The sequence below is a fragment of the Lepidochelys kempii genome, chromosome 25, assembly GCF_965140265.1.
Source record: "Lepidochelys kempii isolate rLepKem1 chromosome 25, rLepKem1.hap2, whole genome shotgun sequence".
Lineage (NCBI taxonomy): Eukaryota > Metazoa > Chordata > Testudines > Cheloniidae > Lepidochelys > Lepidochelys kempii.
In genome coordinates, this window is record NC_133280.1 from 7180320 (window position 1) to 7203678 (window position 23359).

At 52.1% G+C, this 23359-nt stretch overlaps 1 protein-coding gene across 5 annotated transcripts in view; it reads right to left on the reverse strand.

Annotated features, from left to right (window-relative positions):
- Positions 1-233: 233 nt before the first annotated feature.
- The window catches only part of LOC140903232 (uncharacterized), a 252585-nt gene continuing 229459 nt past the window's right edge, over positions 234-23359 (reverse strand). For 3 of the 5 annotated variants that reach the window (XM_073324186.1, XM_073324185.1, XM_073324184.1), the window contains 7 exons: positions 14509-14711; positions 12018-12104; positions 8153-8378; positions 5103-5248; positions 2558-2674; positions 1906-2094; positions 234-382 (listed from right to left, as the gene is read on the reverse strand). In XM_073324186.1, the coding sequence (XP_073180287.1) occupies positions 1909-2094; positions 2558-2674; positions 5103-5248; positions 8153-8378; positions 12018-12101 (759 nt within the window). In that variant the 5' untranslated portion in view covers positions 12102-12104; positions 14509-14711 and the 3' untranslated portion in view covers positions 234-382; positions 1906-1908. Of the gene's footprint in view, positions 383-1905; positions 2095-2557; positions 2675-5102; positions 5249-8152; positions 8379-12017; positions 12105-14508; positions 14712-15368; positions 15530-23359 lie in introns of those variants that run through there. The other 2 variants (XM_073324187.1, XM_073324189.1) reach the window with 2 other exon arrangements.

The following is a 23359-nucleotide window of genomic DNA, read 5'->3' on the forward strand; positions in this document are numbered from 1 at the left end:
GCCAAACATGGGCTGGGACCCATCGTGAAAGAGGGGGGTTGTTGCTGTGGTTTAAAGTGCTACCATCTAGTTATTTGCAGAGAGCCCAGCTTTGTACCCCAAGACCGAACTACAGCAGTGACCCCCCCCCCCCACCTTCTGTTTCCCAGCTACTGAGCCAGCCAAGCTCTGGGGCAGAGAAGAGCCAAACTGCTTTTGAAATTACATGGAAAAAAGGTTTATTATCACAGGTTCCAAAATATTAACATTGCATTTTATAAGACAGTTTAATCCACAGTCACAGGGCAAAGTTGGCTCGGTGAGAAGCACGCATTTCAAAGCCACAGCAGCCACTATGGAAAAAATAGAAACTTGGTCCAGGAGTCAAGGGGCCCCATTTATCCTAGGAGGTAAGGGGAAAGAAGAGTTATTCCAGTTCATGCACGGGCCGAGATCAGCAACAGATACTGTGCTGCACAGTGTGGTAAGAGCTTTACACAGTAACGGCCTGATTTTCAGAGATGCCAAGCACCAGCAAACCCCACCTATTTCACTGGGAGCACTCTGCACCTCTGGAAGCCTGAGGCCAATACTTCATCCAATACCAACACTGCAGGTTGCAGCTTTTGGGATAATTAGGTCTGCCAGCTAGAGGGAGCAGGCAGGGAAGTTAAGTGACCTCACAAGAGGTCCTGATTCTCACTAATACTCTAGATGGAAGAGCTCAGATCAGGTGACCCCAATATGGCCAAAGTTCTAACAGCCCTGGTCAAGTTCAGACAGAGCAAGCTGCAGTCAGTTGCTGATGGAAACAAGAGGTGGTGGTAAGCACAGGCTTGGTGTTTCGTAATCCTTTAAGCCAGGCATCTCCAAACTTTGGTGCATGGATCATTCTTTGATCACTGCTTGGGAGCCTGCCCTCCTACCTGTGATTGGGCTGCCTCTTTCCACTGGTGAGGGAATAGCAGCTTTAGCATCTACGACCTTTGCCTACAGGCAGAGCATCCAGCATGTTTAGCTGTCTTAACATAACTTAGCAGGTGGATATGGAGGGCATAGGACCATGTGACCAGCCAGCTGGCCCAGCCACCCGCAAGTCCTCTGCAGGACACTGGTGGTCAATGGATCATTCAGGAACTAGGGCTTTAAATAGGTTGGATACAGTCACATCTAAATTTACCAGAGTCACTAGTGCTTTCAAGAGAAGTTAATACGAAGCACTGGAAGCCAGTCCAGTGTATGGGAACAAGCTGCTTTAGTGGGCACAGGAAGTTTGGGACCTGCACAGCCACTCAGAGTCCTCTCCTAGGTTAGGGGCCTTTCATCCAAGTATCTCCTGCACTGGGATGGAAGGCTTGAGTGTCTAAGGATTATCCCCATGGGGAAAGTCATGGAAGCAAAAGGGGTTGATGGGAATTGGCCAAGGTCAGAGTGACTATTGCAGAACTGGGCCTTGGAGCCCGGACTCTGGTCCCTGCAGGAACACTGAGCACAGTTCTGCATGGCTTTCCTCTCTCACCTGATGCTCAAGTGGGCCTACACCATCTCCTCTGGCCAGATTCCCCATTGCCTGGCACTCACCTGAATGGATCGGATGAGTGAGGCTCTTGACCTTCCTTCAGTAGAACCACCCCACTAGCTTGAGGCACTGCTAACAGCTGTTCAACAGCTGGCAGCAGGGCCTTGCTCAGCAGATGTGGTGGCTCAGGCCCTCAGTGGAGCCAGCCGTTTCAGCAGCTGGGAGTTTAGGACCTGGAAAAGGAAGTGTCCAAGCCCCCATCACCCACCTGCCTTTGCAGGGCAGCCAGGGGAAGGGAAAACATCCTATAGGGCTCACAGTACTGGGAAATGCGCCCCTGTGTGCGCAGACCCATCCCCCCTTGCCCCAGGAGAAAGTAACTGTGTGCAAGGGAGACACATCCTTACCAATCACTTCAACCCACCACTGCTGCTCGCCGCAGCCTGCTGCTCCAGGGCATCCCCACCACTGCTGCTCGCCGCAGCCTGCTGCTCCAGGGCATCCCCACCACTGCTGCTCGCCGCAGCCTGCTGCTCCAGGGCATCCCCACCACTGCTGCTCGCCGCAGCCAGCATGTTCTCTCCATCCAGAGTCCCCTGCGGAGTCAAGGGCACACAGTCTGGTAGTCCAGAGTGGAGCCGGCACCAAGAATTGGGCAGTTACATCAACACTGGGGTTTGCACCTGGGGCTCAGGAGAGTCAGACTAAACCCACTCTAAAGCGTTGTGGTGAGAGGAGATTATGCCTCCCCCAGCCCTGTCGTAACAGATATACCAGCAGCTGGAACAGCTACAGAGAACTGGCTCATTGCAGCTGCTGCTGGCTCCATAAACCCACATCTTGCTTGGTTTACTTTGGTGAAGTGGCCTTTAGGAGCATCCATGCTTTGGTCCAGTGCCATCATTATGCTCTCCCACAGCTAAGCATAAGACAAGATAATTCATCAAAGCTGCAGCTCAGTTGCCAGTTAATCACATGGACACTTGTAGAGTCCCTACACAAGGGGCCTTGCTTGTCCCCTTGTGTGATCCTGATGGCCATCAAGAGGGGCTTACTTACCTGCAGACTCGGTGATGCCTTCAGCACCAGGACCCCGTCTTTCTCTTCAAACTCCAGGTCGGTCTCTGTGTCATTCTGGGACCTGTATTCCTCGCTGTCCGTCTCTGATTGAGTCTGCTGCAAGAGGGAAGGAGGTCTGTGCTGGTGAGGACAAGCTTTGTGCCAAACTATACCAAGGAAGATGAGGAGCAGCAGCAAGCCCTAGAGCAGAGGACAATGCTCCAGCAGGAGCCTGCTGCTCTCCCCACAGAAGCAGCAAAGGGGGCAGACTCCCTTTAAAGGGGGGGATGAGGACTGGGGAAGGGTGCAAAGGGCAGTTAGGTGCTCAAGTCCCTTTGGCTTTTGGTGGGCACTGACTAGTTGCCCTTTGGGCTTCCAGAATCTGCCCCTCCCCAGCCCCCTTGGTGAGCCAGGGCTTGACAACACAGGGAAGGGGTGGGGGGAGAATACAACAAGGATCTGTCCAGATAGAACTCAGCACAGATGCATCTACTGGGCAAAAGGCTTTATAACAGCCTCCACGGTCTGCCAGACATTTCCCAGACACTCAGGTGGACAGTTCCTGTTTGGAGACGCTCATAGTCCAATAGCCCTATTGGGAGTAAGCACCCTAATATAGGCTCACATGGGCCAATACCACCTCTACACTCATCATCATGGCCTGTCCGTGTTCGATGGCCTCATTTCCGTAGCCAAATGCAACAGACATATTGTCAAATATAAAGGGAAGACTAACCACCTTTAAATCCTCCTGGCCCGAGGAAAAACCCTTTCACTTGTAAAGGGTTAAGAAGCTAAGACAACCTCGCTGGCACCTGACCAAAATGACCAATGAGGAGACAAGATACTTTCAAAGCTGGGGGGTGGGAGGGGGAAAACAAAGGTTCTCCATCTGTGTTGTCTTTTGCTGGGACCAGAGCAGGAATGCAGGTCAGAACTCCTGTAAAGGGCTAATAAGCAATCTAGTTAGATATGCGTTAGATTCGGTTTTGTTTAAATGGCTGATAAAATAAGCGGTGCTGAAGGGAATGGATATTCCTGTTTGTGTCTTTTTGTAACTTAAGGTTTTGCCTAGAGGGATTCTCTATGTTTTGAATCCGATTACCCTGTAAGGTATTTACCATCCTGATTTTACAGAGTGATTCTTTTACTTTTTCTTCAATTAAAATTCTTCTTTTAAGAACCTGATTGATTCTTCATTGTTCTTAAGATCCAAGGGTTTGGGTCTGTGTTCACCTATGCAAATTGGTGAGGATTTTTATCAAGCCTTCCCCAGGAAAGGGGGTGTAGGTTTTGGGAGGATTTTTGGGGGAAAAGACATTTCCAAGCAGGCTCTTTCCCTGTTATATATTTGTTAGATGCCTGGTGGCAGCAATAAAAGTCCAGGGGCAAAAAGGTAAAATAGTTTGTACCTTGGAAGTTTTAACCTAAGCTGGTAAAAATAAGCTTAGGGGTTTTTTCATGTAGGTCCCCACATCTGTACCCTTGAGTTCAGAGTGGGGAAGGAACCTTGACACGTTATGCAGATAACACCGGCGAGGGGAAGTTAAGCTCCCAGAGGTCCCAGCTTTGCAATACAGAGCAGACACTAGTCTCATCCCTTCTAGTTAGGGCATTATTACTAGATGCGTCTGCCAGGGGAGGAGCAGACCACCTTTGGATACCAGAGGCCCTTTAAACAAAACAAAGTTTTCCTGAGAAGCTATAAGTGTTTATTACAAAACTTAAAAGTAAAAACCACCAAAAACCCACACACACCACACTCAAAAGAGGTTCAAAACCACTGCATAAAATGAACGTTGCAGTTTTCTCTGTAAATCTCTTTAAAAAGCTTTCAAAAACGCCTTATTCTGAAGTGTAGTGAGATATGGTTTTTTCATTTGACTCATTTTAGCACGAAAAGTAGGACACCAATGCTCATTTGCTTTGAAGGCAGAGAACTACCCATACTAGGTCTAAAACTGGTAACGTGCACATGGTTGACGTGGGATCGACCGCAGTCCGTACCGTGGCACTCGTCATGCTGGTACTTCTGACCCATTTCCCTGCTCTGGAAGGAAAGCTGGCGGTTAGCAAGCCACCATCTCTCCTTCTGGAGCAGGCGGCTGGGTCCAGGGAGTTCTGGCCCCTGAAGTGCCAATCAGTAAAAGTCAAATGGCTTTTGTAAAATCCAGGACTTTTTTTTTTTTTTTTTTTTTAAAAAAACAACAAACTCAGAAAAAACTGAAAACAAAGGACCTCACATCTACTGAATCCAGCCCATGTACTGCCCATGGCTCAGCGAGGGATGCAGCTGGTAGACCTGCCAGGCCCCCGTCTGATGGCTCGTTGCATAAGCCACCTCCTGCTGTCTGGAAGCGTTGCATGCTTTGCAGCAGTCCACTTGCCCCCAGCAGGGAGAGAGCAGAGGAGATCTCAGTGCTCAGAAAGGGATGTAGCATCATGGGCAAACACAGCAGTGCTAACAGTGCACTGGAGCTATGCCGTGGTTCTGCATAACCCAGCACCCAGGGACTGGCTCTGCCAAACAGCAAGTGCGTCATACCTCATAGGTAGGGTCTTCAGCCTCATCCTCCTCTGGCAGCTCTTGCTGCAAGATCTCCACCCAGGACTGATGCTCCTCCAGAGCCACGTCATCTTGTTTCCTTTTGCTCCCTTTGCCGGAGGGCTTGACTGGACTTTTCTGGATCTCTGCAAGAAAGCCACAAACAGCGCAGGTAGTATCAGAGCACGTACCCCATGGAGGCAAGGGTCACCACTGCCTAAGTCTGCTCTCCCAGAGGGCAGGCACAGACCCCAGATGCTCCAGAGTAGGGATAGCCTAACAGGTTTGCCATGTGACTAACAGGCCAGCCATATTCAGATAGCTTCACCCAGGTGATGGCTGGACCTCAAGATGCTGGGTCCTGGCTAGGAGGCAGAGACACAGCTCAGGCATGTCTTGGCTCAGTGTTGGACTGGCAGCTAGTCTCCCTCCTGCCCTGGCCCCTGCTTTTTGGGAAGCCTTTGTTGGTTCCCTTCCCCCTTAATCAGAGGCTTGACCCAACTCTTTTGCTGGCTTTGGGAGAACAGTCAGAGCCAGGAGCAGTCAGTCTCCACAAGGATGGAGCAGCATGGGAAGGGCTGGGAGAGATGTGCTCCTGGGAAATCTGGAACAAAGAATTGCCAAACCAGGGTTCATCTCATCCAGCATCCTATTGGATGGCAGCCTGTACTAGCTGCTCCACAGGGAAGTGCAAGACACCCACTTCTGGGCAACTCTAGAACCATTTGCTTGAGCATAAGAACATCCTCCTCCTAATCGGAGGCAGCTAGAGATTGGATTCCCTCCTGAAGCAGGATGGCTTATATCTGATATGATAGATAACAAAATTCATTAGACTCTAGAGTTATTGCCACAATGTCATTGTCACAGGCTAGTTACGCCCAATGTTAAAAAAGTAGTTTTATTTACCAGCGTTAAAGTGTTGCCTCGTAATTGCGTTGAATGGTCCCTTGTTTTTGGTTACGAGCCAAGTAAGTAGGTGCTCAAGACTGACCTTGATAGCACTCATTTTTTGGATCTATAGCCCATCTTCTCCCTAAACTACACATCCCACATCTTTTCACGCATACAGAAGCCTTTCCAGGCCTCTGATAATTTGTTACTCATCTCTGAAGCCCCTCTCGTTCTGCTCTGAGACTGGGTGACCAAGAACTCTCAAGATGCCAGGAGTACAGGCATTGATTTAGAAAAGGTTTTCAGGGGCTCTCTAGCTCAGGGGTTCTCAAACTGGGGATTGGGACCCCCTCAGGGGGTCACAAGGTTATTACGTGGGGGGGGGCGCGAGCTGTCAACCTCCACCCCAAACTCTACGTTGCCTCCAGCATTTATAATGGCGTTATAAATTTAAAAACTTTTTAATAAGTTTAAGGGGGGTGTTGCAGACAGAGGCTTGTTATGTGAAAGGGGTCACCAGTACAGAAGTTTGAGAACCACTGCTTTAACTTATTCCCTATGCAGAATTATTAAGTTAACTTTTTTCCACCCCTGCCTCTGCACGTTCAGCAGAGACCTGTCCGCTGTGACACCCGGCTCCTCTCCAAGTCATTACAGTTACTTAGGACCCTCTCAGATACTGAAAAAGAATCTGAATGATGCATCAGCTGGCATCTGTCAATGCCAGCTTCCACCCCGCACTGTGCTATTCATTCCCCTGCCTGGGTTAGGTTCCCTCGGTCTTCTCCAGCCTAATGGAAATTTTATCCCCCTCACTCCTTGCCCTCTTTTCAAGATCATTAGTGTATTAAAAGCTTGAGCTCAAGGAAAGGATGCCCGTGTTTCTGGAGCTGAAGTCCAGGTTTCAAGCCTTAACTCCCCATCTACTTTTCACATACAATGAAGGGGAGGGTCTTGCTTGCATAATTTAGGCAGCTTAGCGTTGAGTCCCATTAGCTGGCAGTGGCATTTCCATGCAACATGAGCAGCAAAGCTAGACTAATGTCTTCTGGGAGAGCCGGACACTAGCTGCATGACTCATAGGCCCAGTGCTCCAGCCTTGCCTAAAAAATCCAGCTCTGCTCCTCTGCTGTGAGACCCTCCTGCAAGAGGAAGGGTGACCCACAGAGTCTCCTAGCTAGTCAGGAGTGAGCTGCCACTTTATCCAACCAGCAACAGGGAAACGTATGTAGGTCCTAGTACCAGCCAGGGGAGCCCGTGAGGGTTTTAAGCAAACAGATTCCTACCTGGAGGAGAGGTGACTTAACTCCAAGCTTGCCGACAGATGTAAAGTGAGCCACTTGCGGCGTTAGCTTAGCCTGACTGTTCCTCCAGCAGTCAGCCCATAGGAAGCAGTGGTTATTCGGGAGAAGGTGGACTGGAGCCAGGACATTTTCTGATTTGAGGAACTAGCCCTCACATTTGCAGATGTCAGTTCAAATCCCACCTGGGAGCAGGAGGGCCAAGTATCTGTGGCCTCAGCCTAGCCCCATTTGGAGGGTCACCACTATTAAGCCAGCACACCGTTTTGTCATGTAGTCTACGCAGGACCAGAAGAGGAGGGAGAAGTGCTGCAGGGAACAGGGAAGGGGACCTGTGCTAAGATGATTGGCAGCTCCCAGCCACGGGGGCCAGACCAGCTCAACTGGAGTTCTATAGTTGAATCTCCAAGGATTCATTCAGATATTACAGCAGAGATCATTGCTGGGAGCCCCTGGCCTGCAGGGCTCGTCTACCAGCTCACCCTGTGGGACCTGTGACAAGGTTCTCACTACAAGCTTGCCAGGCAGAGGCAGCCAAACACCTCCCCTTTCACCCCCAGGAAGGTCAGGACCACAGGTTTAAAGGGCTGCCCAGTGACTCTGGGTGTGGGTACTCAACGTAAGACTCCAGCTCTTGGGAAATCCAGCCCCTTTCAGGTCTCTCACACCAGGTACCTAAAGGAAGCCAGGAGAGCATTTTCCCTGCAGCATGGGCCATTCCGCCCGACGGTTCGTGCCCCAGGAGCAGCAACTCAGCACGCATGTGCCAGGCCTGATGCACGCCCACCTTACGCTCTGCAGATCCAGGCTGCTCACCCATCCACTGCTTAGTTCTGCATCACGGAGAGTTCTTACCCTCAGGGATCCCGCTCTGACCCATGCTGTCTGCCGGCAGGTAGCCGAGGGCACGCTGGAACCTGGAGGGGATGATGGCGAACAGGAGGTGTGCCAGTCTGCCAAGACGCTTCTTGGCGCGCCGCACAGGCCTGTCAGGGGAAGGGGCGTGATAGTCCTGGCTGCCAATGTTCTCCACAGGGAGAGAGTAGCCACCCCAGGCCGAAATCTTGTGGAGAAGCCGGACCTGAGAACACGAGTTAGACTATCAGAAAGCGTTCAAATAACTTGAGTTGTAAAATCCGCCCCCCATCATTGCAGGCTGGGCCTAGTTGGTTCGAGTCCTACCACCTCACTCATTGCTGATCCTAGGGCTTTAACCAGCAAGGCTCACTGCCATCCATCTGCCAAGCCCTTTCTACGGCCGAGGAGCGTTGCACAGGGCACAGAGGTTAACGAAGCTCAGCAAGCCACTGGCAGAGCTGCAATCAAACACGGGAGATGCAGTGCCCAGCCCCCTAAGGGATTATTGCAAGAAGGCACTGTGGAGTTGCTCTTAGGAAGCACTTATTGCTCTGGCTCGCTACATTTCATTCGTTTCAGTGTCATTTTTGCAGGGCACCCTTCCGCGATGAAGGGCTAGTTTCTAGCAGCTGGGGGAGAAAGGCGAGGGGCTTAGAGGCTTCCCGTTTGGCATGTTCATGACTTCCTCCCTCCACCGAGTCCCAGGGGCTCAGGGCTTAATTTGTAACGCCAGAGGGGCTGGGGCACAATCAATTTTTTCACTTCCATAACTAGAGCAGCAAGCCTAGAGGTGCCGGGGCCATGAACTGCCAAGCTCTGGCACAAATTAAGCCCTGCCTGGGCTACTTATACCCCTAGCCCCCCTCCCAGAAGCTGGACGATAGGAAGGGGTCAGCTCTCCCTGCTCTCAGTTTAGTTCTGACGGCGGAGGGTCCCTGGACGGCTGCGGGAAGGGAAGCAGGGTGGGGAGGCATGGGCGATAGTTTCTTCTTCTCCCCGGCCAAGCCACCGCACCTGTAACCTCTTCCCCACTCCTCGCTTCGATCGGCTGGGTGTAGGGAGGTGTTTGTAATAACGTCATCCAGGGAGCGCACCCTGGGGATGGGGCCTGGGCAGGTCAGAGAGGCCTTGTTCATTACAGGTGGTAGCTGCCTTCCCCCTGCCCCCACCAAAGAGTCACCAGGACCCACGCTGCTGTTGGAAGCGCTAGTAGCCGAGCCTGGGCCAGTGAGTGCCCAAGTGAACGTGGCAGGGGGCCAGCTGCCTTTTCGGACTGCTCACGACCGGCCTGTGGAGAGCAAGGTTGGCTGCGGGGTACGTGAAGCCTCATGGGCGCCCCATGGAAGGAGCTGGCTGATCAGACCCGTGCCATCCCACAGGCTCACTTGCCCTCCTGGCCAGAGCCATGGGGGTGGGGAGGTGGTCAGAAGTATTTACGGTCCAGTTCACTAGAGAAGTTTCACCAGTCCTGCTATGCGAGCCAGCCCCATCTAGCGTGGATGCAGCTTATACTGACACAGGAGGACTTCTGTTGGTGCTGTGGTCTTCAGCAAGGACTTTACTGGTATAGCTCTTTCTCCAGAGAGAGCCAGCCCTCACCGACACTTTCCAGAGCAGAGCTGCCCTAGGGGGGCTAGGCGCACCATCCCCTTGACTTCGGATGGATTTTTGTCCCTGCGTGACAAATGCATTTGAAAATCCCAGCCATTGCATGCCCGGGGCAGGGCTGGATGGACCCAGGCATCCTGCGAACAGGGCTCAGACCCAGCAGGACCAGGCGTCTGGCCCGTGGGGGAGGGTATTGTTGAAATCTCAACAGGGCAGCCCCACTTGCTGTTCAGTGGGGATGGACACAGGCTCTGCACGTGATCAGGTGGAGCACTTTGGGTGCGTCTACACTGGTGCCGGAGGGTGTAACTGCAGAACACCAAGGCATTCACACACCAGTTCTGATGGAGCCAGTGCACTAACAGGAGCAGTGTAGCTGTGGGTCCTGGAGGGTGGGCAGGGCTGGGCACCCAGTAAGTACCTAGGGTTTCAGGTGGGACTGGACTCAGGGTGCCCCCGCCCTTTGTACTACCATGGCTACACCACTATTCCCAGTGGGCTAGCTCGATTGCAAGCTGGGAATTACACCTCCAAGTCCAGTGTAGACGTACCATTGGACTAGCTACTCCAGCCGCCCCGTGCCTTGGCAAGATGGCTCTAGAGGGACCTATTTCACTGCCTGACCCAGCAAGGGCTCCCCTTTCCCAGAACAGGAGGCGGGGGACACTTTGCAGGAGGAAGTGGGCAGAGCCACAGGCTGGCGGTTGGCTGGGCCTGGGACGAGCCAGGCCCCCAGCTCAGACACATGTCATGTGCACCAAGTGCTGCCAGCCTGCAGGGAGGTTACCGCCGGCCACCACGCGGTGGCAGAGCCCAGAGGAGAACAGCGGTCACCAAGAACGAAGGCTGTGCAGGAAGAGCTCTGGTAATGCCAGGCCAAGGCAGGAAGCACAACCCAACAAGGGGATGGGCAGAGTGTCTGCATATGTGGGCCACTCAGGCATGTCCACTCAGGGACAACATCACAGGATACAAGGCTTCCCCACCGGAAGATGCTCTGGGGGAAGAGCACTGGGCTGGGAGCCAGGAAAGCACAGGCCCTGGTCTCACCAGTGCTAGTGAACACCAGCCACGCGTTGGTGCACTTCACCTTGTCACTGCCTCAGGCCTTGTGTCTTTGCCCTGCTCCTGCTACCATCTAGAGCAACAGGAGTGGGGGAGGGATAGCTCAGTAGTTTGAGCATTGGCCTGCTAAACCCAGGGTTGTGAGTTCAATCCTTGAGGGGGCCAATTAGGAATCTGGGGCAAAAATTGGGGATTGGTCCTGCTTTGAGCAGGGGGTTGGACTAGATGACCTCCTGAGGTCCCTTCCAACCCTGATATTCTATGAGACTTAACTCAGGGGCTCAGACACCTTTCCCCAGCACTAATCCAAAGTATTGTTTCCAACGGAAGTGGACACTGATGTAGCTGTTTGTCTCAGCTCTTGTACAAGCTTATTGGCAAGTTGGCATCACAGGGTCTTGCACAAAATGGGGCCTCTATAATCCAGGAGCAACCCAGGTCTGAGCCATGGCAGTCAAGTTTTGTCCCGCACCCCAGGAGATATTTCACACATGTTGAAAGATGTAATCGGCAGAGGGACCCCACTTAGTGCAGAGCTGTCCCCCTTTAATGGAGGCTGGGTCAGAGATGGAAGTGGGTGAGCCTTGGCTAACAGAGCCAGGTCTTTTCGCTTAAGCGGTGGAGAAGTCCTGGGTGCCAGTCACTGTGACAACCTACCCAGGAGCCCAGCATTACACAGGCAAGTTCGTTAACATACCATAGGCTCGGTCCCACAACCGGTACAATCTACCCAGAGCAGGGTCAGGGCTGGGGCCTGAACTTGGCAGCTCTGCCGGGTAGGCGCTCAGTGCGGGAGTCTGAATGGAAAACTGCCGCAGTAAACAGGGGTGGAGGCGTACTCCCAGTCCGGTTATATCCCAGGGAGCAAGCTGTCAGCGCCAGGCCACCTACCCAGCAGATGCCACAGTAACTTCTCGTGGCCATAAGGCAGGAGTGCAGACAACTTTCCACAGCCCAGCCAGGCACAAGACAGTCGTTAAAGCAAACCCTTAATGTCTCAGCTGGGTAGGGACTAGAGCACAAAGCAAGGGGGTGGCATGAGGACTGCTGCACCAAGGGGGAGGGGCGAAGAGGTGAAAAGCTGCAGGAGCAAAGAGGAACATGGTGGGGGAGAAGCTACAGGGCCTAAAACCAGGCAAGCCCCCAGCTCAGATTCACCCAGCACTGCCGCTGGTGGGGGGTTACTTACCAGGGAAGTGAAGAGCCCCAGCCGAGCAATTTGGTGGAAGAACCTGGCAAGTGAGGATTCAGAGTCTGTCTGGACAGCTGGCATCTCCTAAACCCAGAGAGAGAAGGGTAGTTAGAAGAGCCAGACCCCACCCCCATACCTTGCCCGTTGCCTCCCAGGGAACCTGGCCCCTGTCACCTGAGGGAGCTCTCTTTTCTCTGGGCTGGCCTGGGGGGCCATGGACTCAATTTACTGCTGTAAGACAAGTGACAGGCTAGAGGAGACAGAAGCCTGGCTTGGCCTTACCCCCCCAGCACATTAGCTACATATTGGTTCTGACCCAGCTGCTCTGCATTGTGATGATGAGCTGCCAGACTCAATCAGCACAGCTCCCTGCAGGCTTTGCCTCATTGCAGGGCAGAGCTTCCCCAGCTGAGGGAGTGGCCTTAGGGGACTTCTCCTGGGAGCATGGAGATCAGGGCTCCCTGGGGATGTGCTTTGGGCTGGATTCACTGGCGCTCTGCTCTTTGTGTGGGCATTTCCCCCAGGTGATGCCAGGTTTGTGAGCCGCTGGCGTTTCACACCAACTTCCCACTGGGGCGAATAACCACACAAGATGCAGGAGGCTGGAGAATTGGGGCCAGATTTTTAAAGGTGTTTAGGTGCTTAAAGATGCAGATAGGCACCTAGTGGGATTGACAGCCTGGATTTTTAGGCACCTAAATACCTTTGCAAATCGGGCCATTGGGTGGTGCTGTTGCAGTGACTGTGGAATATGAATTCATGGGGGCCCTTTCCAGGTAGGGCCTGGAGTTGATTATATGCCCAGCTGAAACTGGGCAATTGTACCACAAGGGTTTTTCTCTGTGCGATTACTGTGACTACCAAGGCCAGTACCAATTCCCCTGCCCGTGAAGGGCGCTAGAATGGGGAGAATGAGGCTTTGGCTTGGACCCCAGCTGAGATCAGGGTCACACCGTGCTAGGCGCTCTATAGACACCTGTGTTGGCAAGGTCTGTGACTTTATCACGATACTTGGTGTTTTTCTTAAAGCCCCAGCTCCTGGATGCATGTGATGGGCGAAAATCTCAGCTTTTCTATAGGTAAAATAAATTTCTAGCTCTCAGATTGCAGAAATTGCTTGAAAACGTGGCCTGGGTGCAACCTAAAGGCTGAGAAAGCAGAAGGCAAAGAACCTCCCGAGGTATTATATTTTAAAGTCTCGTGGTTTCAGGAGGGGCTGACTTATGATTTTTTGAACCTTTGGGGTGGGCGGTGCTGAGGGACAATTGAAGTAGACAAGACCAACAACGGGGGGAGAACAGAAGCATCAGTATCTCCAGCAAGGATCATTAGCCCCAAAGGGCAGCTGGCCAAAGGGCACAGATGGGATGTGAGTGCCGCAAGAGGATCTGTGGGCTAGGGGCGAACCACGGGCCCTTGCTGGGGGAGGGTGCCAAGACCACGTGTTGGATTCTGACACATCAATTAAAATACACTTTGGGATAGTGATGTTTCTACAGCTTCTACTTTTCAGGGTGGGGAAGGCAAAGAAGGTCTGAGCCTCACTTTATCCTCCCACTCAGCTAACCTCCCAGACGCTGCCATGCTGAGTCCCACAAAAGCTGCAGGCCACATGGAGGAGGTGAGGAGCAGGACCCCACCTCACAGTGTGCTATTATATTAACAGGGGGGTGTTGTTACGCCCCTTCCTTTCTCCAGATGGACACTGCAGCTCGAGAGGGGTAACCCTGGAAAGATTTAAGTCAAGCAACCTAGAATTCTGGGGCTTAGCGGAGCTTATCTGAAACGCGGAGTGCAAGCCAGCGGTGTTTGACACTTCCCACACCGGGGTCCTAGCCAAACAGTTCAGAGGGATCTGAGCCCATCTGGAACTTCCCCAAGGGCAGCTGTCCCCATGGGGTCATTCCCGCTGCTCTGCTGCCAGCCCAGCTCAGCTCAAGATGCATCAAAGGGAATGGGCACGTTTTTGCCTGGGTGAATTGAATGGAGGTTCAGACTGAAGGTATGTTTACACCGCAGACAGGGGCATGACTGCAACATGTGTAGACGTACTACACACCTGGATCTAGCTAGCTTGAAGAACATCCGCAGTGAAGCTTGTACAGCTCCACCCAGAGCCCTGTGTACGGACTCCCCCATGCAGCCGCGCCCTCGCTGCTAGATCAAAGCGAACTCGGGTTTCTGATCGCAGTGCAGACCTCCCCTTCGTTTCAATCTGGGGCACAAATTTAGGCCAGTTCTTATTTCCTCTGCACTGGGGTGGGGTCCCAGCTGAGGGCCTGCTCTCACTGAAACCCAGAGGGCCTCTAGTGAGCAGTCTTGGGAACTCAGTCCTCTGGAAAGCGCCGTCTGCACTCGAAAGGTCGCCCGCAAGGAAGTGGAGCTAATGGGACGGAATAAAAGCGAGTAACAATACAGCAGACAGGTCTTTATTAGGGCGGATTCAGCTGGACGGTGCTGGGAGGAGGGACCAGCGACCCCTGGTTACCCCGTTCAGCCGGAAGCTGGTAAACACAGTGTAGTGCAGCAATCGAGACCGCTTGCTTCTCCCCGTTCTTCACTCTGGTTCAAGTGCCAGAACAGATGTATCGCAGCCTTTCTGCAGCTGTTCCCAGAGCAGGCTTCATTAGCAAACCCTCTCCCGCGGGGACCTTCACAGGGCAGTGCCATTCTGCATCTCCACCTCCGCCTCTGTGCAGGGAGAGAAGGATAAAAGACCCGCACCCTTTGGGAATGATTTCAAGGTCTCTCTATAGGCTCCCACACCGATGGGGCCACACCACTGTAACTGCATGGCTGCCCCCCCCCCCAAGTCATTCATGAATGAATATTTTGTGGCTTTGTCGGATTCAGTGATGGTTGAGACAGCTCCTCATCTCTGGAGTGAGAACTGCCCCCCCTGCAGAGAGGCCTCGGCCCCTCCGGCCCTGCATATAGGGAGAGAAATACAAGGAGTTGCTGAAAAGAAGCAATTAAAATTGAATAAGGAATGAATAACAGCAAAGATACTAGCTGGGGTTTCTGGGCCAAATGTTCGCAGAGCAGTGGCTTTGTAACTAAATGTGCTAGAGATCCTACCTGGCCTGAATGTTAACGTGGAAGTGTGAAGGGAAGAAAAAGAAAAAGAAAAAGAAAAAAGAAAGAAAGACAGACAAGTGATCTGACCCTTAGACAAGCATTTACTTCTTGCTATCAACATACACTGCCCCCCTTGCTCCCCATACCTTATGCCTATGGGACTCAGCCCTGGAAAAGCCAATGCTCTATTGATTGATTTCCCCCCCCTTTGTATCTTGCAGCCAAGTGCTCTCCACTTGCCGAATGCCCCGCAGCCCCCGGGGACAGCACCTGCTCCGGCGCCTTGCTTCTTGGACGAAGAATTCCCCTCTGCTCTTCTCCAAGCGGTGGCAGGAACCCACCTATGTAAGCGGCCCCTAGACAGGCTCCACTTGAGAAGGCGAGCGGGAGCTGAGGTTAGGGGGCTGGGTGTCCCCTCCTCTCCCCTCCTCTCTCCCCTGCTCTGCTTTGAATGGGTCAGCTGATGAATAATCTCTTGTTCAGGGAGAGCAGGTGCAGCCCTGGCTGTCTGGCAATAGTCATCACGGAGCGTCACTGAGGGGGGAGCAATCCGGGCTCGGTGGAGAGTACAAATTAGAGGAGGCTGCTCCATGGAGCTGGGGAACTAAGCACCTGGCTGCCAGGCACGGAGGAGAGGAGCCAGTTTATCTTCCGGCTGGAGATGTCTGTCTGGGATCCCGCGAGGCTCTGCTGGAGCTCCCCCCGTGGCAAATGCGCCCGAGACATCTTCACTTACGTGGTGACACCCGACCGCATCCCACAGTTCATCATCCCCTCGCTGGCCATCCAGGAGGACCACAGGCTCTTCAGCAAGGGGAAGGAGCAGCTGTGGAGGCCAGGCCTGGGGCAGCCCGAGCAGAAGGCCAGGAGGAGCAGCTCAGACCCCACCATGAAGAACGGGCGTGCCCTCCGGGGCTCCGTGCCGTGCTGCTCCAGTGCAGAGCTGGCTGCCCAGGTGGAGGATATGCCAGACCCTGTCACCCGGGCAGCCCTGTCCCTGCCCCACTTGCCCAAGATCACCACCCCTTATGGTTTTGTCACCCTGGGGGAGAGCCCCCAAGTGACCAACGAGGAGGCCTTGTTTTTCCGCTTGGACTTAGCTTTCTCCAGGTGCCCTGGTGCCAAGAAACACCCTGTCACCCAGGAGCAGCCGGGAAACTGCTGAGACCCCGCGGCACCCATCGCCCATGCAGCCGGTCGCTCTTGGAGGAGTGGCTGCTTGAGAGACTGCAGGCTGCACGGTTCTCAGCAGCCCAGTTGCAAGGGTAGAAAAGGGAGGCAGGGCTGTGATCGACCAGCCAGGCCCCGCTTGCCCGGAAGAAGACAGATCACAGATGTGCTGGGGAGAGGAGAGGCAGAGGACACAGAAGGCAAGCAGAAATCTCTGCCCTTAGAAACTGCCTGTCAGAGGAGCTACTCCAGCCCAGAGCTCCCTGCCACCACCAAGAGGAACTTTTTCCAAAGGGTCCTGAAGAAGCACTTTGCACATCTCAGACATCTCAAACATAGACATTTTCCTCTCCACTGATCTTGTGTAGCAGCGCCTGGGAAGCAGGGTCTACTCTGGGGTGTATTCCTCAATGCCATGAAATTCTACCCTGTGGCTGGGCTTCTGGACATAAACACAAGAGCTCTGGACATTTTACTCTACCCACAAATGTGAAAATGGTGCAAGGAGCTGGCTGAAGTGTGTGCACTGCTGCCTTCTGCTGGGGGAGGGGGGTAATCCGAACTGCTCCACTGAGGGTCATAGGCCCTACACTGCTAGCAGTTCACTGAGATTCTCTTCAGTGTGAGGGGTGAGTCCTGTGTAGGGAGATATCTTCTCTCCTTGTTGTTGTTGTAGTGTGCAGCCCAGGTACAGTGCTGCAGCCCAAGGGGGCGGTAGATTTGATTGCAATGCCGTGTATCTATATAAAGGTGGAGACTTTTCCTCTGTGCGCAAGTGCCTTTTCTCCCTTAGTGTCTGTCCTGGCATTTGTGTATCAATAAAGTATTTTTGCGCCAACTCAAATTCCCTTCCACGTGATGGCTGTGCCTCGCACTGTACAGCGGGTCCCTTTGAAAACGATGCTACGGTCTCAGTAGAAGAAAAGAGAGTCGTGTTCTAAAAACCCCTTGCCCTCCTGTTGGCCGAATGCAAAACCCACTGGCAGAATACGCTTTTAGCCCCTGATGCTGGCTGGCAAATTTTCCATTTCTTTAGAACTTAGGGTGAGAAGGGGAATATTTTCCAACCTCAGCACGGTGGGGAAAGCACAAGGGATGCTAGAAGTGCGCTAAATTTCAGAGGGTAAGGCCAGAAGGGGCCAGCAGATCATGTCGTCTGACCTCCTGTATGTCCCAGGACACCAACCCCACGCTAAATCCAACACCTGGAATGAGACTGAGACTCATAGGCTATTCTGTAGGCTGAACTGCTAGCGAATAAGACACTGGCCAGTAAAGTTCCCCTCCGGTACCACAATGGCTTTCCTGCGCCTCACATTCTAAGCACAGTTTGAGTATCCGCCAATTCGCGGCAGATATTATTATTTATTTATATTGCGGTGACGCCTCATGGCCGCAGCCGAGATCAGGGCCCCACTGTGTTCTTAAAACACATGCGGTCCCTGCCCTGAAGACCTAAAGAAAACGTGGTGGAGAAGAATTGTTACCATCTTCCTTTTACTGCTGGGCAACCCAGAGAGATTGAGCCCCGGCTCCGACAAATCCCAGAGGCACAAAATGTCCCCACCCCGTGACACTGAAAGGCAATGAGATCCAGGTACCTGTGAGGGGGGTTACCCCACACTTGCCTGGAAAGGGTTAATGTAGATTGAGAAGAGGGATAATTCCCCCCCACTAGCCGCTGCTGAGGGGAATCAAGTGGCTAAGTAAATGTCCCTGAGGAGGAACAAGCTGGGCTGGGACTATAAAGACAGGAAATTGGCAGCAAAAGGGAGGTTGTAGGGAAGGGGTCTGCAGTCAGTCCCAGGGAGATGGGCATTTGGGCTACAGAGGTAGGTAGCCTACAGTCACTCCCAGGGAGATGGGAGTTTGGGCTACAGAGGCAGATAGCCTACAGTCACTCCCTTGTCGGAGGGAGTTGTGGGGCTGGCAAACCCAGAATGGGGGAGAGCCAGAAGGTAAGGAAAGGCTCAGGGAGAAGGCTGTAAGGTTCAGGAGGGTGCAGACCTTGGCTGCTGACTAGAGGGTCCCTGAGCTGGACCCTGGAGTAGAGGGTGGGCCCCAGTTCCCCTACCAGCCGCTGGGGAAGTGGCATCGTCTGGGCCTGCCTGAGCATGTTCATTGGAGAAGTCTTTGACTCCCTGGAAGGAGGAAACATGCTTAGTGACTTGGCCCTTCAGCCAGGCCATGAAGAAAGAGCAGCTGGAGTTGTGGAGACTGAAAGAGTACGGCGTGCAGTGGCAGCGGAAGGGGGCCCTGGCAGGAGCTAATCCCCAGAGCAGCCAGGAGGAGGCGCCCCTAGTGGTGAGCCCACCCTGTGACGGTGCCTCATTCCCACATGTGTCTTTGAGGTCACTGGGACTCCTCGGGTGCCGAAGTGACTTGCCCAAGGTCACCCAGGAAGCTTGTGCAGTGCTGGGAGTTGATCCTCGCTCTCCGTGTCCCTTAACCAAGACAACCTCACATCACCATGCAGCAGGCTGGTGGGGGATGACTATGCTTCTCTACTTGCTCCAGGCGAGGGTGGGGGGGGGGCTTTGATGAGCTTTTCAAGTAACCAACTCAGAAGAATCCAACCAACCCCTGAACTGGTCTCTTTGTTCTGATTTTAGTAGGGGGGTGGGGCTTGTATGTCAGCTGGTATCTCACCATTAGCCTGACAGTTTCCCTTTGTCGGGTCTATTGTGCTGCATCTGGCTCTTGGCTCACTGAAGGGTGGGAGCTACCGGTCACCCCAACTCTGTGCCGACCCATGGAGGAGATGAGTTGTTAGCGCCCCAATTCTAGTGTCTTATTCTTCAGCTCATTCTTTCATCTGTGGAGGCCCCAGTTCAATCCTTGGGTGCGGGCCAGAGAGGCGGCCATCACACCAGCACAGCGAAACTCACCTAAAATAAAGTTACTTCACACTGATTAAGAAGATGCATGGACTGAACCAAAACAGAAGCAGCCGAGGTAGCCCTCCAAGTAGGCCCATAACCCTGAGCAGTACCCCTCGCAGGGTCACACCTTCACTAATGTTGGGGCTGTTGGTAGGATTTTCAAGCGCGCACAGTGTTACCCTAACTCTGTTCCCACTGAAGTCATAGAATCATAGAAGATTAGGGTTGGAAGGGACCTCAGGAGGCCATCTAGTCCAACCCCCTGCTCAAAGCAGGACCAATCCCCAACTAAATCATCCCAGCCAGGGCTTTGTCAAGACGGGCCTTAAAAACCTTAAGGATACAGATTCCACCACCTCTCTAGGGAACCCATTCCAGTGCTTCACCACCCTCCTGGTGAAATAGTGTTTCCTAATATCCAACCTAGACCTCTCCCACTGCAACTTGAGACCATTGCTCCTTGTTCTGTCATCTGCCACCACTGAGAACAGCCGAGCTCCATCCTCTTTGGAACCCCCCGTCAGGTAGTTGAAGGATGCTATCAAATCCCTCCCTCACTCTTCTCTTCTGCAGACTAAATAAGCCCAGTTCCCTCCGTCTCTCCTCGTAAGTCATGTGCCCCAGCCCCCTAATCATTTTCTTTGCCCTCTGCTGGACTCTCTCCAATTTGTCCACATCCTTTCTGTAGGGAGCGGGCGGCCCCAAAACTGGACGCAATACTCCAGATGTGGCCTCACCAGTGCCTTACAGAGGGTTAAGGTTGCCCTGACTTGGGCAGGAGAAGATTTAGGCCAATGCCAAGTGTGTATGTCTTGTCCGGTGGACATCAGTGGAGAACAGACTGATCCAGAGAATAGGCACTGGATGTACAATAGCAGGGGTGTTCCACACTGATGCCAAGGTGCCTCAGGACAAATTTGGGTCTGAAAATGGGGGGAAGCATGTTGGTTCTCTGTAAATGAACATTGCATCCTCCACTCATGTTCTGCAATAAGGAACGTCTGGACCTTGTATCATGATCAATGGGAATCACCTCCCCGGAGGGACTGTTCTTGACTGGACACCAGTGGAACAGGGAATGCTGGGAGTTCGGCTGGACGCAACTCAGCCGCATGGACAGAGCAGTCCACAGGGTTCAATAAAGTGCTGCGTGCTCAATATAACCTGTGTTCAGCTTCAGCCCTTGTGAATGAAACAGGCCTCAGAGAGTTTCTGCACTCATGGGGCCTCAGATACGCACAGCCAAGTCAGCATGTACAGTATTCCAAGGCAGCCCGTGGGCCCAATTCCCGGCTGGTTCAGAAGGGGGCAGTCCCACTGAACTCCTTGGTGCACTGTATATAGTGGTTAAAGCCCGGGCCCGGGAGCTAGGGTTTCTGGTCTCTGCTCTGCTACTCTCTCACTGCGTGATCTTGCTAAACTCCCAAGAGTAGGGTGACCAGATGTCCTGATTTTATAGGGACAGTCCTGATTTTGGGAGCTTTTTCTTATGTAGGCACCTATTATCCCCCACCCCCGTCCGGATTTTTTACATTTGCTATCTGGTCACCCTACCCAAGAGCTGCTTTGTGCCTCTTGTACAAAATTGGGATAATAAAATTCTCTGGTTTCTGAGTGGGTTGTAAGGCTTAATTCATTCTTGCTCATAAAACATTTTGAGTTCCTTGGATGAAAGTCCCTAGAGAAGGACAAAGGATGATGAAAAATAAAGGGCTATTAGAGTAGGGCATGGAAGAAGACTCACCTATTGATTCTGGATTTTCTAGAGTGGGGTCTAAAAAGAAAATCACAAGCTAAAAGATCACTAAAAATAAGTGCACCTAGATGGACACAAGAGAAATCGTCACCAGCCAAGCAAAAAGCTTGCATTGGAAGGTATGGGAATGTTCCCTACAGCAGAGCAGGGCAAAGCAAAGTTGCTTTTGCAGCTAAAAGTCTCTGTGTCTCTGGCAGCCTGTCCACAAGAGTCTCTCCAGACCAGCATGCATAAAAGAAGCCTCTCTCCCAAACACAGTGTGTCTCTGTGAGTTATAGGAACATATTCTCTTTGTCTTCGGCAAAAACCCACTCCTTTTAAACAGGTTTCAGAGTAACAGCCGTGTTAGTCTGTATTCGCAAAAAGAACAGGAGGACTTGTGGCACCTTAGAGACTAACCAATTTATTTGAGCATAAGCTTTCGTGAGCTACAGCTCACTTCATCGGATGCATACCGTGGAAACTGCAGCAGACATTATATACACAGAGACCATGAAACAATACCTCCTCCCACCCCACTCTCCTTCTGGTAATAGCTTATCTAAAGTGATCATCAAGTTGGGCCATTTCCAGCACTTGATGATCAATTTGATGATCACTTTAGATAAGCTATTACCAGCAGGAGAGTGGGGTGGGAGGAGGTATTGTTTCATATTCTCTGTGTATATAAATCTCCCCATTGTATTTTCCACTGAATGCATCCGATGAAGTGAGCTGTAGCTCACGAAAGCTCATGCTCAAATAAATTGGTTAGTCTCTAAGGTGCAACACAAGTCCTCCTTTTCTTTTAAACAGAGGCAGCCAGCTGCTTGGATAATGCAGCAAAGGGCTGTACTGAAACATTGAGATAAACAATAATTATAGTAACAATGAATAATTTATTACTCATCATGATCATAATACATCAGCTTGCAACCCCCCCATAGGTACAGACAGGAGAAGATCTGGCTAATTACCCATTTCTGACCCCACAAGCATTGGTCTTAGCGATTCCCCATCCACACTTGGCCATAGCTCAGCAGAATTTTGTGGGGGGTGATTGCAGCTAGTGTAGACATACCCGGGCTATCTTTAATCTAGCTAACTCTGGTGCTGGAGCACCGAAGCCATGGCAGCTCGGGGTTCAGCTGACGAATTACCGGGGTCCTGGGTGGGCTTGTACAGCCCGCATGGAAGTGCATGTTACAGTAGCTTCACTGCTCTGGCACCCACACGAGCTGCAAGAAAGCTGCATTGCCCACAGTATAGACACCACACCCCTTCAGTGTGACACGTCTGCCCGGATTTTCACAAGAGCTCGGCACCTAACAGGTTCCAATTGATTTCAGTGGGAGTTTGGTGCTTTTGAAAATTCCACTAGATACCTATCTGTGTCTTTTGGTGCCTAAATCCCTTTGTAAATCTGGCCCGAGATCCCCAGCCAGTGTAAATCGGCATCACTCCATTTAAAGTGGAGTGACGCTGCTTTAAATCAGCTGCAGGTCTGGCCCCATGGCTGTAAAACTGGTGTAAGTGAGAGGAGAATTAGGCACCTAATTGGCTAATGATGCAGAATTATGTCATGACAATGTTACAGATGATCCAGAAAACTTCAGGACTCTTAAAGAAAGGCAGTACATGTAATGACATAATGAATGACTCTGTTCTAGGGGGAGTACGTCCCTTTAAAGGCAACCCAGAAAGGAAACACCACAAAAACGGGCTTGTGCCTTTGTTTGTTTCTTTATTATATATTTAACTTGAAATGCATCATGTTTCCTGTTTTTGCCAGAGGACTCTTTGGGTGGCTAAGGGAAGAGGGTGAGATGCTTTAACAGAGTTGCCCGCAGTTCAGGTTGAACAGAGTGCTGAGAAAAGACCAATGAACAATAAAGAGTTTCAAACCGTCTGGATAAAAACCCCTTCCTCTCTTAATGAATCTGGTTTCACTCTTGAGGTCACTATGATGTCATAATCCTACCTGTTCTTCAGTCACCCACAGAGTCTCCCAAGGCAGACAAGAACGCCATTTCTAGCATAAACATAAGCAAGGGAAAAAATACCTTTTATTTAAAAACAAAGTACGACCCCACTAACATACACACACTTCTCAACTTTCTTCCAACACCCAAAAGAGGCAAAACCATGCACAGCTCCCCGATGTTTTCTCTTTAAGCCAGACCCTGGCATGTAGGTCACCTTGCCCCCCTGTGTTGGACGCAGGACCAGGTGGCAGGGAGAGATACACTGGGTCTCCAAGATGAGCATTTTTGCCCTTGCACCCAGATTTTCCAAAGTGACTTTGGGGGCACAACTTGACACCCCTTAAAGAGGCCTGGTTTTCAGAGAGCGCCCAGCCCCATCCCTCTGGAAACCAGGTCCCTTTAAGGGCTGTCAAGTTGGGGATCCAAAATCACTACTCATGTTGGAAAATCCTCTCATTGGGTCCCAGTGTGTGCATGGCAGGTGGGTGG